Here is an 18,700-nt window from a genome sequence, read left to right as displayed (position 1 = left end):
GTGTTTTTCCACCCAGAGACACACTTCACTTGCTTTTTTTTTTTACTTTAACCTGTTTGTGATATTTATTGTTCAGTACAATTTCTCTAACACGTCACTCAGTCCTAGTTCTGCTGTCTTCATAATCCCATCTCTTTTCTCTCCTTCTCTGTGGTTACAATATATTCCACTGGCACTTCTTTCATTCAGAATCTCTTTCATTTTGTTCAAGTTCTGTTGTCCACAGCTATTTTTCTCTTTCTCCTTAGTTCAGACAAACCTGGCAAACTTCCACCTACATAAAAGTAGTTCACATCAGAGCTAGTGTGTTATTTATTGCTCCCTGTTTAGGATCACGGTATTTTTGTACTGAGAGCTCTGTAATAAATCAAGCCCACTTGAGTACTCAGGCAAGAGGCTCAGATCTCTTATCTCACCTTTCTCTGGAGGAAAAAAAAATGTACAAACAACAGCCAAGGTTTATTGATACTCTAGTTATGCATATATTACCTATTCTGGTGCTCCTTAATTTTCCTTCCTAATTTGTTTTGAAAGAATAATATAGGACCCCATAAGAAGCAAATGTTGCATGCTGAACTGTAATCATGGCTGGTGCGATGGCAAAAATGGCTTTGCAAGAGACCTAGATTTGGTTGATACATTTCTATCTCTCCTTACCACCATGATTTACTGTGATGTAAGAGTCCAAGGCTGCTGAATTAACAGAACAAATGTGACAAAAAAGAAATCTTCAGGGTAAGGACTGGTTTGACTGGTTTGAAGTAAGAATATGAGGCTGGTTGGTGAAGAACTTCTAGTTATGCATGGTGTGCCGAACCGCTAAGTAAAACAATGTGTCATGTAGTTATCCTTTGAAGATCCTGTAAGAGAAATGCAAGGGAAGATCCTGGTCTTTTCTGAAACAAACACCAAAATTCCCATTCACTTTGTTAAAGCAGGACTTGATCCTTTGATTGAAGCAGAAATCAGTTTTGATTCTGGGGCAGCAGATGGTTGAGACAGGATTTGGGACACAGATTTCAGGAGTGTAGATGGGATTCAGAAAACACCAGCAATTAGAAATGGAACTAATAATTGAGCCAGCAGATATAAAACTCCTGAGATATATCACGTTGTTTTAAAATTGAACATCATAACTTCCATCTTTCTAGTATTTATTGTAGTGCCTCAGCAGAATAAAAATTTCATACAATGACATTACTATGATACCGTAGAAAGAAGTAATGGCCTCTTAGGAGAACTATTATGAAAATAATGAAGTTTAGAAGATATTTGCAAGCACTTAATATACTTAGAAGAAAAACACTTCAGTTTGACTTTATCTGAAACTCATTTCTGCCTGCCTAACACTATTATCACAGCATAATACACAATATATTAAATTAGTATAAGATAAGCTCATAAATAAGTCTATTACATGAATTCTCTTAAAAGATAAATATTAAAGCACTATTCATGTGGAATGATTTGCTGTAAGATGGCATTTTGTCAAAGAAAAATGGATTAGGAAAATATTTATTAAAAACTAATGGAAAACTTAACCAAAAAACTTCATATCACTTAAGAAATAAAGAACAAAGAACTATAGAGCTTTCTATGTTAAACTTAGAATGAGAAAATGCTTTCATTCAAATAAGGAAGAAATTTGAGCTATGTACATTTCTTGCTGTAAGAAACTGTTTCACATATACACTATTTACAGTAAGACCATTGCCTTCAGCACCATTCATATGTGACTAATATGAGCACTGAGCAGAATTAGAAAAACCTAATGAGATCAGGTCAAGTTATGTGAAATAATCTACAGTCTACAGGGTAAAAACTAAACAATCTGGATAAGAGGAAAAAAAAAAAAAAAGGCATTTCTATGAGAAAATAAGAGATTTTTTTTGTTCTGGTTTGGTTAAATCAGTGGAAGTTGCTTTATGATCAATATCTGGAAAACATAGGCTATTTAATTAGCTTCCTAAAGTTCTCTAATCTCAAATTCTCAGTTTCTGTTTGCATCTCAGTCATACTTTTGAGCTGGAACAGTTTGAATGGGGATAAAGGGAGAGATTTAGCTGAATCTCCTGTTGATAACCTAATGCCCACACTGATCTCACTATATTTTTATCAAATTCATTGGATTAAAAAAAAATAAATTTAAGCTTGAAATTGAACCAAAATATAAAGGAGACTTTATATAACAGGAGAACAGACGTTTTCTTTGCATACAGCACTATTCCCAAACAATAAGTGGAAAAACAAGTGTGATCACACAGAACTTTCCTGTGTCATAACGAATTGTATTATGCTTTTTATAAAGAAAGAAGAGGTCCAGAGGCTAGAGAATTCTAAAATTTTCAGGTTTTTCTTTCCAGTAGATACACCTGTTATAATGGGGACCACGTATATTAAAAATCACTGTAGAGAATCAAAACATTCATCTTTCATTAGAGAACAGACATATTTGACCATGTGTGAATTCTTTAAAGTGATGTTGAAAGTGAAGAATATTCTATTTTTATTAAATATTTCTTCTTTGTTATATAAAGGAAAGTTTACGTGTATCGAAGTCCGATTTCACCTTGAGAGGCAGATGGGTTACTATCTCATCCAGATGTACATCCCGAGTCTTTTGATTGTCATTCTCTCCTGGGTGTCATTTTGGATCAATATGGATGCAGCTCCAGCCAGAGTGGCTTTAGGCATAACAACCGTACTGACCATGACAACACAAAGCTCAGGTTCACGAGCATCTCTTCCAAAGGTACGCAGAATTTCCTTTGTTTCTACCACATCAGTACAAAATCATAATGCTATGTGACAAACAAACACTTTCAGTCAACCTTATGTGTTTTACTTATTAGCATTTATGCATTTTTTAAAGAAGATAAGTAACTTTGAAATATTTAGGGTTTCTCTGAGTCATGAATCAAATATATTCTATTTCTCTCCTGTCTCAATTATTTAGCCAACTGCATATCTACTAAATTCCATAAACCTGAGAAAGTGCTGAAAGGAACATTATTCAGTACTACACAAATGCTGCTTAGCAGTTGAGTAGTTTATCCCTTTCCAGATCAGAGTATCTGATGACATGTTAGCAGACATGACTGAATTTCTAAAGGTCATAGATTCCAACCTGTTCTCAATGATATTCCTTTCCCAAAACCTGCCTACATTTTTAACTCAGTAGTTACAAATGCATTTACATTAAAATGTGGAAAAATGTGAATCTAAATAGCTTCAAACAATTGCATAAAGAACAGTTCACTACACTATATAAATAGCTTAAAGTATATTTCTGTGATTGACTGTTTAGGTTTCTGACTTGTCATTGCTTTAAAAGTTATTCCTTGACCATATACATGTACCATTTCAGTTAATAGAAATAAAACATATACAATAAAAATACACAAAGTCCACTTCTGTATTAGTTTTAACATGGTATTATTAGGTTGGTTAATTTTTTTTTCTAAGTAAAATAGATACTCCTAACAGAGCTCTTGCAAATCTGCACACAGAGAGGGAACAGGCTGTACTTTCCTACTTCAGATTACGTCCTGCAGCTGAGCTTGGCAATGAAAGATTGCAAGGAGTTAATCTACTCTTTAATTGATTTTCAATACTTCCACTGTGTCAAAATTACAGGACTAATTTGAACTAATTTGAAAATTACATGACTAATTAGCAGAGAATGAATATATCAGAGTTCTCGGTCTATCTCACATCTTCTAATTTCTATTCCAGGAACTTTAAATTGGATCCATTGTAATACAGCATTTCCCACTGATGCCACTATAACCTATTCTCTGGTTCTTTAGTATCATTCACAGATCTCAGTGGGACAAATGGATGAAGAGCATATGCTTCATGTGGATTATTTAGCTTACAATAAAACACACAGTACACCATGAGGAACTGTTAATGACGTAAACAGCAAACACATTTTGTGAAGGACTACATTTTTTTGGAAAAACATTTAATGCTTATAGATTGAATTCTTGCCCTCTTATCATCTGGCTTTCATGTTAAGTTTTGTTTGAGAAAAATAGTATTGGGAAGTGGAGATACTAATGTGCTTCCTCCTGACATGAAATACTAAACTTCACATCTGTGGTTTTAACGTATTCAGTCTTCTCTTCCTAGGTGTCATATGTCAAAGCAATTGACATCTGGATGGCTGTGTGTCTGCTCTTTGTATTTTCTGCACTTTTGGAGTATGCAGCTGTAAATTTTGTGTCAAGGCAGCATAAAGAACTTCTGCGATTCCGACGCAAGAGGAAGAAGAACAAGGTACAAGTAACAGTATTCACAAATTTGAGAGTCTGATAATGATTTATGCCAGAATATAGGGTTAATTTGGTAAACATACTGCAGCTTAAAGTGGCAATATAAATAAAATGGCAGCACAGAATGAAATTCACCATAGACAGAGGGTCACTACAAGGACTATGCACTGTATAAATCCAACTTGAATTCTCAAAAGAGGGATTAAGAGGGATTTAAATGAGACATGGGCCATGTGGGAACCATCTGCACAAACACAAATTTCGCTCTGTAAGAAGAGTTAGATTATACCTCAGTGGATGAATGTTACTGGTACTTGCAGCAGTTTGTACTACATAGAGATTCAATAATGTTTCCTAATGTCATTCTAGTATTCAGTTCAAATCCTTAACAGCTGTTTTTCATGTAAATATTTTTAATACATGTAAATACTTATGAATGTTTAATACAGATAAATACTTCTTCAATTAATATTATTAGTGGAAGAACAAACATTCTACTTTAAAAGGATGAGAATGTGTTAATTTAGTGTGAATTGTTTATAAAACTAGTCAGAAACTTTAATACAGTAATGATTATTAACATTTATTTTATACCTGAATCTATCTAGACTACCAGTAAAATAAATCACTAGCAATGTGCAAAGTGAAACAGCTAAGTCTACAAGTTTGAATTCTGAAGTCTGCAGTTAAATCAAACAATAAGCAAAATTTCTTACAACAACATATAACTCCTACTTTTGATTTTTCAAGGAGTAAATATTTCTCCAACCTACTCATTAAATGAGCACCCACTACTGGTGGCATCCAGAGCCTTTGCGCTGGCTTTCAGTCACTATCTAGAATAAAACTGTGGCTGAAAGTCACATGTAAAAACATGACAGTTCGGCCATCTTCCATTCTTGAAGACTTACCTCAATTTACTGCTTACATCACAAGGAAAAGACATTTTACAGATTGTTTCCCTTTTACTTAGAAGATATTGAAATCTATAAGTCTATAAAGCCTACCTAAGGAGTCTCTGCTAGCAAGACTCCATGTTAAAAGATAGGCTGGACAGTCAAATGAAAATGACATTTTCATACATTTGCCTTTTCCAATGTGTCGAGTCCTAGACTTCTTCAGGTCCAGAGAGAAACTCAAGTGCCATAGCCTAGAGGATGATTCACACTGCATGTACCTGCTTTCAACATTTGTCCCTGTGAAAAAATGTGCTTTTTTTCTTTCAGCTGACAGTAGCAGAAAAAACGCTTTCTGAGACATGTAGGAGGAAAGCAGCGCTTTTGTGACAGAGTGTTTGCTTTTGAAATATGGCAGCTCTCTGAAAGCTGCTTAGGGGAATAGGGGGAATGGAACTACTGAGGATTATCAGGCAGGGAGCAGGTGAGCCACAACAAATCCATCATGTATCAAATACGAACACCTATGGTGAGTGATATGTGTTAAAGTGTCTTCCAGATTTCAGGTAAATTTACCATATTCAAATTCAGTGAAATAGTTTCACTTCCTTAAATACCTGTCAATTATCATAATTGAAGGGTTAGAAACTGGCAGGTAATATTACCTTCCTTTCTCAGAATCAAACCAAATCTCTTTCTAGCCCTCCCTAGCATGATTTCAAACTCACCAAAGACAATCAGCAATCACAATCAATGACATTTCAGCCTAGAGGTATGGTAGGAAGGATCCACAATATACAAAGCACTTCTAAGAAAAGATCACTTAATAAAAAAGTATCCCCATGAATATTCTCATTGACTTAAGTGGTTTGTCCAGTCAGTGAATCTCATATTGATATTTTTTAATTCACACTTTAAAGTTCTTATTCTAATTTTATATTTCATTAGACATTAGTCTTCTAGCTTCGGGTAGGTTGCCTGCTTAGTTCTCACAAAATGAGAGGATTAGATTTAGTAACTCCAAGGTCTACAGTAAAGTATCAAGTACTCCCTTTAGATTCTGAAGGATGAAGACATGCATTTCAATACTTTACTTCATAACATATCCAGGTGAGGGTATTAACTGTCTTCAGAGGTATATGGCGTTCCCTTCCTCCCTCTGTCTATATGTTTCATAATGAGACAAGTTTCTCAGCCTCAATTTACCAAAAAATGCTGTGTTCCCATGAAAGCTTATGATTTTGGGAAACAGTTTTCTGAAAAGGTTAATTTAACTGTACCGTTCTCTACTGACTCCAGTTCTGTGTAGAGCTAGAGCCCCTGGCCAGAGTTAGCCTTTGAGAATACACCTTCTCAGGCTCTAAAGACAGCTCAGCTAATTGCTTGTCTTTTTCTCAGTTTTATTAAACCATTCCTTCCACAAGTATCCTAGAACTTGAAACATTACAGCATGGAGATTTCATCTCTTACAAAAAATCAGAGTGCATCCCAACCCTCTGGTATACAAATAATAAATTATGTCTTACGGGTTAAAGAAATAAGTTAGTAACTAGCTTTCCTTACCACAAATGTTATTTATCCACCACAATTTCTAACATGCAGGCCGTGGGACTGTAATGCTCTCAGGAATTAGATTGTATTGACTTCTTAAATTGCCATGTATAAAGAAATGTTAATTTGACCACAAAGTCAAATACCACAGTCAAAGAATTTAGGTTAAAAGGCTGTGTTTAAAATAAACTTCAGGGCTTCCTTGAACATTAAATCCTCTTTCTTTTCAAAGTGAAAACTGCTATTCTATTCAGTATTTATGTCCAAGTAGATTAGAGAGAGAAAGAAAAGCTAGGTTAACTTATTAGACTTTCTCATCGTATATTCTTACCATCTTGGGACATTTTACAAGGATTAGGTTTTTCTACCAGGAGAATTCCAACTGATGAATACAGAATTTTTTTGAACTGGCATTTTATCTGCAAGGGTACAAGAAAATTCCTAGTGATTTGACTGTCTTTCTAAAGTCCAAAAATAAATGAGTTTGGAAATGTTTCATTTCAGATGTAAGTTAACAGAAGAGAATATGTATGAATAATATCTAATTACAATAGGGTAGCTGAAGAACTTCCAAAGTCTATTTTCTTTGTAATTAAAAAGACATACTTCTTGCAAGAAATATCTACTTTTCACAGGTAACCCTAGCAATGGTCAGATGATTGAATTTAGGTGCTCGAATGCCCTCAGGAGATCAATGAAACCATTTTCCTGACCTAAGTCAGGATCAGTTATACTTAATCTATCCCAGTCATAAAAATTCCACAAGGTCCCCTGTGATCTATTCAAATGGTTTAGAAAGTTGTCTACTCATGCCTTTTTTAGCCTCTCATGGCTTGTCTAGGAAGGACACAAAGAACAGTCTACTTCATTCCTATATGTAGCCATTTACACATTTCCATTTAATCTTCTTTTCTTTAAAAATTTCCAGCTGGTACAGTCTTTTTGTGGGCTTGGTGGGTTTGTTTGTTTGTTTGTTCGTTTTTCTCGTTGTCATTCTCCTTCCCTGGAAGTTCTCCTAGTAAGTCCATATAATTCCTCAAAACTGTGTTTGCAACATGGAGCCAGTGACAGTTGAGAGCAGCTGAAGGAGCCCGAGATGCAAGTGGTACATTTGTTTATCCAGACTGGTTTGCCATTTGCCTTTTCAACAACAGTATGGTATTGACCCATATTAAAATTGTGACCTTTCTTACAACCAGGTCTTTTTCCAGAACTACTGCAGAGTCATTCACTTTCCATCTTATGTTTGTGAAGCTGATTATTCCTGGCTAAATGCAGTACCTTGTATTTGCACCTACCAACTCTCCTCTGTATATTTCAGACTCTTTGTCCAAATAATTTAATTCAATTTTAACTGCTTTTCCTAGGTTGGAGTCTCTCATAAATTTTATCAAAACTATGGGTTATTCCTCTCAGTGCTGATTAAAAACACAGGAGAACTGAAATCTCTCTCTTAAAAGCATGTCATTGAACCTGGATAAAAAACCCTGCAGTAAGTGAGTGTAGCAAACAAAATAAGAGTTGCTGAGTTTTATGAAAAATTATACAGTCATACGAAATGCAATTATGTACAGAGCTATATCAAAATATTTTGACATCCAAAACTCATCTATCTTTGCCATTTTCCTCATGCTTTTCCCACCTACACTCACTGCCTCTTTTTCACACCATCTAGTACATTTGCAGCCTCCCTTCCCAGACAACAGTAACAGCAGCTTCAAAGGCGATTTTTAGGTATAACTGCGCCCTCTGGCGACCGTTTTTGTAGTAGCAGAGACCTCGCTCGGTGATACCAAATAACTGAAAGAAAAACCTTTCAGAGACACAATCCAATTTGCACAGAATGAACAAAAATTTTGAAGTGTCTGGGATTGTGTAATAAATAAAACCTGATATTGCAACATAATATGCAACCTATTCATTGCTGTTTTCCAATAGACATCACAATAGGAATAGGAGATTTTTCAAAAGGGTCTAATTTCTTTATGATTACACAAATGGTATAATGAATCTGGAGAACAGGGGAATTTTGGTTTCCACTTTGAGACTTCATTTGGTAGTCAGTATGTGACATGTGCTTTTGCTCTCTTAGAGAAAGAAATCTGGCCAATGAACACAACTCTTTCACAAATATATTACTAATGCGGTGGAAAGATTCCTTTGGAATGAATGAATAGTACTAATTCATTCACAGTTACACTCCTTTTGGTCTTGAAAGACAAAACAAAAAAAAATGACAGAATTCGAAGTCATACAGGGATCCTGAAACATACCTATGACCAATGTTCAATGCTTTTTCTTAGTTGCATTTACACTGTACAGGGAAAAAAAAAAACAACTGTGTACATATACTGAATAGCACTTTGACTTTAGATTAACTTTTAATATATTTAGTTTTCAGAAGTAGTAAATCTTTCAAATCTATTTTCAAAAATCTAAAGATCACTGTATCTTTAGTGAGGAAAATAGACATGCAAACTAGATTGTCTTTAATGGTAATCACACCTTTTTTCTTTTGTTTTCTTTTTGGTCAACCCATCCGTTTTGCTGAAAGTATTTTGAGGGAGTTCTTGATGGAAATGAAATCAGTGAATCATTGCAGCATAGCAATGGCTTGAGATGTACAGGACCTATAGACGGGACTTTGCCTCAAATCTACAGTACAAATTTAAGGGTAAACTATGAAGAAGATGTCCCATTTGTCATAATGTGATATCCAATCATTAACAGAGGCCCTGTCCTTTTGTCTGAAATAATGTCTTCCCATGTGAACTCCATATGCCTTCATTTCTACCTGTATGTGATGACGTGAAATGTTGATAAAGGTACCTCTCTTGTTAATTTCTTAATCCATTTTGATCTGTATAAATCTGAATTAAACATAGTATTAAAATTTTACTGTCTGCAACTTCAAAGGAACATTGACCTTGTTTCAAGGAGAAACTGGTTGCTACTAGACCAACGTTTAAAATAAAGCTGTTTGTAGTGCAAAACAATTGAATAACATTTTTCTTCTCAAAAGTGAACAGTAAAAAAAATACAGTGTTCAAATAACCAAGGCCAAAGCTTCAAATACATTTTCAAGCTGTTACTATAACCTACAGTCAAAAGGCTGAGATCTTTTCAGCCCTTGATACATATTACTCCTCAAGAGAAATGTATTATTAAATATATGGACAGAAAACAGCGTAGTCACAGGACCACAGAAAATGACAGCTTTCTGGTACTTTATAGCTAAGTATATTGTAGAACAATACCGATATGAATATAAACTAATTGAAATTATTTCCTTCAGGCCTCCAAAGAATTCTAACTTTCTAAATAAAAGTTGTTATAAAAAGTTATTTTCATTCTTGCATTACAGTTATTTAAATAGAAATTATAAAGTATTTATATATCTTTATGCAAAATAACTTTCAGATTGTTAATTCCAAAGCTGTAGGTACGAAAAGCTCATTCATATTGAACCTTTATTAAAGTTCATTCATAATGAGATTTTAAAAGTTTTGTCAACAATCAAATAAGAAATCATTAATTTTAGTTTCTTTAGTGATGATCCACTAAACAAATACACAAAAGACCAAAAAAAAAAAAAAGCATCTTTATTACATGGAAAAAAAAAATCAACCAAAATGCAGGACTTTTTCAGGAATCTTCACTGTGCACATTCTCAGCTGGGACATACGTGATACTTCCATTAGATGTGTTCAACAGCTGTGAACTCAACACGTGCATCATGAGAAATATTTCTAGTCAAAATGAGGGACTGCAGCCAAGTCACTGACATTTTATAATACCTTCTAAAAAGCACTCAAAAGTCAATATCAATAATAGTAACTGCATCTTTCCTGCTGGGCACAAGCAAGCTCAGGCATGAACCAAATTAATATTTTTTTCTGCATTATGAACTTGCTGGAAAACTTGCAGAACCACATTTTGGGTATTCCAGCTGTTACCCCAGAAAAAAAATAATGGTGGTACCTGGCATGTTACAATGATCCAGGAGGTGCCCTTTCCTGCACATTCACTAGCCCTGGCACTTTGGTCTGACTTGGCAAGCTCCAACCATCCTCCCTGCCCTCATGGAGACACCATTCATCTGACACTGGACAGAAATGCTAGAATCCTAGAGGGACCTTCACATCACTTCCCCAACAAAACAGAGCATGTCGAAGTCTTGCTTACAAACTAAATTCAGGATGTCTGCAAGCAAAAATATAAGCAGGTTCCTGGCTTTTAAAACCATTCTAAGGAATCCACCAATTCAGGCAAGCATAAAACAGAGACAGTAAATTCTTAGTATATAATGCCTCATCCTGACAACACACCCAACTGAAATCTTCTATGCAGAAGAATTATTATCTGTTTGACCCTGTGCAATCATAAGCATTTTTTTTTTTCTGGAGAAGCATGAAAATATTTAAATCTTGAATTGTATGTATGAAGGTGTTTAAATGGCAAGTTTATTGCAAATTTTCACAGTCCATATATTTGTAGCTTCTGTTAACTGGAATATAACACTACAACTCTTACAGAATGCAACTACTGTAAATATATTCTTTCCCATTTCTGACAGGAGCAGAACACTGTTGTAGTAATTATATTTTGTTTTATCACGTCATCAAATAATGATCCCATCATTTTGTATTTCTGTTATTCATTTCCATATTGAAGTCAGTCAGTAATTTTTCCTCCTCCTTTATTTCATGTTAATTTTTCTTTATTTTTGTTTTTATGGGAGAATTCTAATACAGATTTGAAGTATGGTAGTTTCAGTGAACTGTATTAGTCTATAAGTATATTCAATTTACATATATGAAAACCTATTGCAGTTGGGTGATAACTACAGTTCTCCTGGATGCTCATTCTAATTGCTGACTAGTTCACTTCAAACTTTGTAATTTATATGTATTGTTTTGTAGATAACTTATTCAACTAATATTGATAATAAAAATGATTTTTTTTTAACCAGAGTAATTAACAATGGTTCTTCTAGCAAGCACTACTCGATCAAAACTACAAATACGTTCAGAATTAATTCCCATTCCATAACATTTTCAGATGTTCCAAATGCCACAGGCATTTTCCACATGAAAGAATTGGAAGTCTGGATTTAAACTGCATTTATTGAGAAATTACATTTGTACAAAGTAAGAGCTTTAAATAAATCAAAAATGCTTCAGAATTACTGAACTGAAACACTAATTATTTGACTTGCTTTAGTAAATATTTTCTAACCCTTTTATTTTAAGCTGGGAAGAGCTTCAAAACATAAAAAATTCTCTTTCAAAAGGAAAATTGACTGCTGATCAATTCTTTTTTTAATACTTGTGGAAAATATTTTCCAAAACACTTGTTTAAGAAATAAGATATACATAACAATTTGGCATACTTCATAAAAGTCTGGGATCCTAAAGCAACTAGGCTAAATGAGACATGAAAAACAGGAAATCCTGAATTTAAATCAGTATTTAAAAAATTGTGAATGCCACCAAATTCACATGACTGTCCTTGAATCACTTACATACTGAAGGAATACATTGCAATATATGTCAGAGTCAAATTTGGCCCTGCCTTCACAGTGTATGTACCCCTTATTTGTTGCATTTGTACCTCCTTTATTACTTGAGACTACCTAGAACTAGGTAAAAAGAAGTACAAAATGTGTTTCCAGACAGAAGTCACATTCTTGAAATGCATGCTATGAAAATATGTATATCTTCAGACCTTCTACTTTTTTTTTCTGTGCCACCTGATTGAAAACCACTTTCTCTTACAGATCCCTGAATTCAGAATGTCTTTGCCTGTTCTCTGAATTAGCAGAATGATTCAGAAGAAAAATCTGGCCTTTAGCTTTCGTACACTTTGTTTTAAACTAAGACACTTTACATACTATTCTCTTTATCTGATGTATTCACAGGAAACAGCAGAAATAAGGCATATAGACAAAATTAACTAAACATACAAAGACCAAATAGGCAGAATCCTTGCTAATATATTTAACATTAACATCATTAATGCTTGTATGATGAGTATCTCTAGAGACCAGGATCACATTTTACTAAGCAACTTATAGAGTTAATATCTGTTCTCTAAAAGACCAGTGTGAAGTTTACCCAGTTGAAGACTGCATATATGTACTGTAAATTGGGAAGCTTAAACCAAATCAGAAGTGGTGTGCCTGATTACCACTAGTTTACTATGCTTTCTCTTTTCTCTAAATAGATTACAGAATCTATAAACAAATAGGAAAATTCTGTGCGTGTTAAACCTGCTGTGATGTTTTTGACAGACACTGATAGGGCTGAAACTTCAACCAGTTTAGATAAATCGTGGATTCAAAAAGTCACTGAGGTAATGGTGCAACACTTGCTATTTAGCAGCTGGTAAGATTTCTGTAAATAAAAAAAAAACAAACAACTTCTTGCTTTTTTTTTTCCCCAACAGGATGATGATGCGAGGGAAAGTCAATTTAGCTTTACAGCATATGGAATGGGCCCATGTATGCAAGCAAAAGATGGAGTGGCACAAAAGGGGCCAAATAATCCTGTTCAAGCTGCACCAAAAAGCACTGATGAGATGAGAAAGGTATTCATTGACCGGGCCAAGAAGATAGACACAATATCCAGAGCTTGTTTCCCGTTAGCCTTTCTGATTTTCAATATTTTTTACTGGGTAATTTACAAAATCATCAGGCATGAGGACATCCACCAGTAACAACATTAACACTTGCAGCACATGCAGATCTGGCTGCCGTGTTCACCAAGAGGCTTTCTGTTAGAAATGCACATCAGAGGGGTGATTGAGAGAGTTAAAACCATTGAAGGTTTGGACTGCAATGTCCAGTCACAATGGAATGGAAGAATGAAATCCTGAGAAGATACATCTGCTATTGCAAACTTTTTGTGTCAAACTAAATATTAACAATTTTTCATTGTAAATCACACTCTACTGAAGCTTTACTGCCAAGTATTTATACATATTGTTACATAGTGGTATAACTGTACAGTACTCTTTGATGTTCCTTAATTTTTTTAATTCTGGTGTATTTTTAATTAAAAGAAAAAATTGAGCCAGAATAGCCTAGGTAGATCTCACAGTATTACAGAATAGTTTAGTATTTGTAACCTTTATTTCAATTTTACAAGATAATGAAAAATTGCTGATTTGAGGTTACAGTCTTAAGGACTTTTTCTTGTTTCAAGAACAGTACCTGTGGTTTTGCAATGTGCACATTTGACACATATATGTTATATAAGTTATTCAATGTACTTCATATTACTGTTCCCCTGGAAGGTGTCTATTGACAGAATCTCAGCACAATCTACAGCCTAATAGTCTGCATATCACATGGCAAATATATTCAAATTTTTAAAGTATTGATTCCTGCAGAGGTTTGTTTGTTTTTTTTTTCTTTTAATTACCTACATTGTGATAACCAAAACTTACAATGTTTTTCATCCTTTTTATATTTTTGAAGGTTTTTTTCTCAATTGATAGAACTCATATCATTTGTGAAATAGACAAACTACGCCAAAATTTTTCAATGCTTCATTTTGATTCAATGCAAAGAGATCTTTAACCAAAACTAAAAGCATATATATAGTCAACAGCTTCACTGAAACATTTGGAGGATAAGTACAGCTGTGTTTATGCACATTTATCTCCTATATGTTACATACAGGAAGGTTAATTTATGAATATATCGAGTTTTCTGGCTCATTCTTTGAAGTATATTGATATGACTTAGATACTGGTTAAGAAGCACTTCACAATTTTGGAAAAACAGGCAGCTCTTCTGAAAGATTAAAAAGGATCTGGATGGTCTTTCAAATTTACTGTACTTCACATTAATAAATAGGAGAACAACTACGAAAACTATTACAGATATTTTACTTGTTTAGAATTAAATAGGTCATACTACTTACTTTGAATTGTAACACAACAGATCACAATTAAGGCATATCTTGTAGGCAAGAGTGCTTACTTTCCCCAGTCTTGTCTAGTGAAAACCAAAAATATCCTAAGATATGGAAATCTGACATTTAGAATTACTAGATACCTTAAGTTGAGTAGCTGAGGCTGTTTCTCACTGCAAAATATTTTTATTTTGAACATTTTAAACTTTTGGTTTGTTTTTGCTCAGAATGCACACACAAAAGCAAAATCAGCTGGAGGCAAACATCTGGTGCACTGCCAAGGGCACGGTGCATATGAAGTAACAGAAGCAATGTAACTGCACAGAGGACTATAACATAGCAACCTTGGGTTTGGTTGAGTTTGCTGCTCTTTTATTCCAAGGATTAGTTAGAGAGATTCTAAAATATTAGCTCTCAGATTTTGTTTAGCTGAAAGAAGCTGTATAATCCTCCTTTATTTTAAAACAGTACTGTTTTTTTCTAATTTTGCTTCAGTTATGAGCTGAAATTAATTCAAGTCACTTTAAACAATTATTGTCTGCTGAGGATTTGTCTTGTTTTTGTTGATTTCTTCATGTGCATGTTCAAAAAAATCCTGTTTACTTATGAAGGTACTCATCCATGTGAGGGGGCATCATGAACTAATGGGTGACATTTCAGTTGAGTTATATTAATCTCTCTCAAGGTTATCATAGCTGTATTGTGTGAAAATGGATGTTAACTTGCTTCTGCTATCAGCAAAGTCAACAGTATTTTAAGGACTGTTTGAAGTAGTGGATCCATATAGAGGAAGCAATCATAACAAACCACTTTATCTTTCAGTTCTTCTTTCTTTCTAAAATAGCTGAATAAAGAATTAGTAATTGAAGAGGTAAGTGCATAAAAAATGCTGGCCAGATCAGAATAACTCCCAGTTGTTCTAATTTATAACGCTTGAGTACCTGATTCACATTGCCTCTTTCTCAATTATGCAATAGTCTGTTGCTCTCAGACACGTAGTACTTCCTTGTTTTGAAAACAAATTTGAGTAAGGCAGAGCTAAATAAATTTATCTCTAATTTCCTTCTCCACTCTTTAGCATGGAAAAGGTCCATGGTCTCAAACAGAGAAATTAGATAGGAAATCCTGAAAGTGATAAATGAGAGATTGGATTACAACACCGTCAAAATGTAACAGGGAGTCAAAAGGAATGTAAACTGTTAAGCAAAAAGGACAAGATCCTTCATTCATGTATGAGCCTGTCACCTCAGCGAAAGGGAAGAACCCTTGTGCCACATTTCTCTTTGACTAGTGTATGCTAATCTAAGGAAAAATTACAGCACATAGCATATATAAAATGAAAAGCACATATCTACATTATCATTCTGTTCTGGCCTCCCTAATAGCTTGTTACAAATATTTTCTATCTAAAATAAATGAGGCCTGTAGATTTAATGATGGGACCTAGTGCCCAGTGTTGTCTGCCAGGATCCATCTCTTCAGCCATGTGCTGTGGTGAGAAAGTATATCCCTTCCTCTATGTAACTGTGTTTCCCTTTCATAGCCATTCTTATATTGGGAAGTTGAGCATACCCTACATTTATACTGAAAATGTATATATAATGGACAATCTTCTAACAAGGCACATTGAAAATAAAGGTTATTAAATATTTTTTAAATATCATGAAAACTCTACAGTGTTGCTGGAATATTTTATTTAGCAATCATTGATAACGAAAACATTTCAGAGGGGAAAAGCAAAAAATGGTTCAATGATGATGTTTTCAAATGCACATAACTTTTGGCATATCATCCTGCTGCCCTCAGGTAAGTAAAGATTTTCTGTTTTGATGGAATGGAAACAAGATCTCTGATGGTTTTGTGGTTTTACTGGAACCATAACAGTTGCCAAAGTAACAGCCCCTGCTGTCCACTAAATAACATGTTTTTTAAAAGAAAGCAGAAGTTAATATTTAAATTTCATTTAGATTATTCCTAAATAACTTAGCATAAAGTCACATGGTAAAGAAAAAGAGAGATGCAATTTGAGATCTTAAGAAACTTAAAGGTATAACTGCTTGCTATTCACCACTGACTAGGGGAAATGTCCAAAAATGCCAGCAGGCATGCCAGCCCTTTGTATGAAGCTAAAATCAACAACTGTCATCCTCAGCTATGATTAGTGTAGGAGATGATACTTTTGTAACTGTATAATGAAATAGCAGGGAATAACATTAAGGAGAAGCAAGAATTGAAAGGTACTCTGCAGTATTTATCAGACTGCAATACTTACACTACAGTCCTGTGAAAAAAGGCAGTGGGGAGGCAGAAAAATAATCATCATAGAATTAGTGCTCGATGCAGATACTACCTAGCAGGGCTTCTGCTACATCTAATAAAGACCCCCTTCATTAAGTTGAAGTAGACAGCTACCTCAACATACTGTCACTGAAGCTGGGCTCTGCAGAGTACAGGTCCTTAGCAAAACCGCACAAGAAGCCTTCTTGTAAGCACAACCCCTATATGACAGGCTAAGGCAGTTGTGCCCCAAGTCATCGCTCACCAGCGATGCAGAATCTGTGCTGTCCAGGTTGTGTTTTTGTGGTCTCTGTAGATCAGCCCTGTATTTCAAAATACTGGCGCCAGAAGATCACTGCAATACAACGAAAACAGAGAGAGAAACTGTAGGATCTGGAGGAATTCCCCAATAGCACAGCTACCAAAGAGCTGACACAGTCACCATGAAGTTGAAAGAAGGAAGAATGAGGCATCCTTACTACTTTTCCCCATCCACCAGTATCCTCGCCATAGGTACAGTTGTTCAGGAAGCAGTAGCTGCAGGGGGAAACAATTTATGTCAACTACTGCAAAGTATATAGTCTCTTGGGACAGCAGTTTCTCCTGTATGGATAGAGGAGTCTATCCACTTTCGTAGTGGAAAGAGGAGTGCAGCAGGAAGGTACAGGATGACAAGCATGGGCTGTACATAGCATAACAGGGACCACAGGGTGAGAAAAGTCCCAAATCAGTGCCTGGAACCTCTTGTATCACGGTCTTTTCTTCCTGAACTAGAGATGTGGCCACTTGGAAGGCCAAAAACTTTAAGACCTAGTGAGAGAATAAGAAAGGTCCCTTAGAGGTGTAGTAGATATACTCCACTACTACAGTATCAAACTTCTGCTTAAATTCTGAACAGCAGAAGGCATTTTATTTTAATACTATATTCAAATATCAACAAAACAGGCTTGCATGTTAGAGGGCTGGCTTTTTTTCTCCATAATGCTGATAAACGATAAACTAGAGGAGGGTTGAAGGAGAAAGGGAAGAAAGAATACTAGTGTCTTACTATTTAGAATTTAGCTATTTTAACACCAAAATGAAGCACATTCTACTTGCAAGGAGTTCTGACAGCAAGTACTATTATTTAAGCAGTTCGTGAAATTCAGGGAAAACAAGGGAATTAATTATTTTTTCAGCTCAATAATACATAGGTTTTCTTTGGATTCTGTTCATTAGAGTTTGTTCCACAACCTTTTTATAGGCTGCTTTATAAAGAGTCCTTTGTGATGTGTGAGAGATTATTCTGTTTACTCACTAGAAAGACTTACATGTAGGTGATTTAGATATGCACTTTACATTTACAGAGTAAGGTATTGCTTACACTTTGTACTATAATCCCTTACAGAACTGTAGGTTGATAATGTAGATAAAAATAGAATACAATATAATAATCTGTACAAAACCTTATATTTTTAACAGTAGGGAAAGATAAAAAGTCTTCCTTAACCTTAAATATATAGATATACATATATATATTATTTTAAGCAATAATTTTCTATTAGATGGAAATTAATTTATTTATACAGTTCCCAGCCCAAGCTGAGAAGGTTGGTTACAAAAGATAGGTGTACTTTATGTGCAACTTCTGCTCTCAGTTGAGCTATTATAGGAATTAATCTAGCCCAACAGAGCAGAATTTGGCCTTAAACTGTGAAACTGCTGAATGAGCTCTTAATTCTTACAGTACCCCTGTGAGGTAGTTAAATAACTTTACCCACATCTTACTGTACAATCCTGT

The 18,700-nt window shown here is 34.7% G+C and overlaps 1 protein-coding gene across 2 annotated transcripts in view; it reads left to right on the top strand.

Moving 5' to 3' along the window:
- Positions 1–13,441, top strand: part of GLRA3 (glycine receptor alpha 3) — a gene marked incomplete at both ends in the record, with an annotated part of 82,297 nt that extends 68,856 nt beyond the window's left edge. The window contains 3 exons of one of the 2 annotated variants that reach the window (XM_080344226.1): positions 2,538–2,752; positions 4,135–4,281; positions 13,172–13,441. In XM_080344226.1, coding sequence (XP_080200352.1) covers positions 2,538–2,752; positions 4,135–4,281; positions 13,172–13,441 — 632 coding nt within the window. Of the gene's footprint in view, positions 1–2,537; positions 2,753–4,134; positions 4,294–13,171 lie in introns of both variants that reach the window. The other variant, XM_080344227.1, reaches the window with a different exon arrangement.
- Positions 13,442–18,700: the final 5,259 nt, after the last annotated feature.

This window comes from Nesoenas mayeri, assembly GCF_963082525.1.
Source record: "Nesoenas mayeri genome assembly, chromosome: 4".
NCBI classification, from domain to species: Eukaryota; Metazoa; Chordata; class Aves; order Columbiformes; family Columbidae; genus Nesoenas; species Nesoenas mayeri.
Note: the sequence above shows the minus strand (reverse complement) of the source record. Positions and strands in the feature narration are given on the sequence as shown.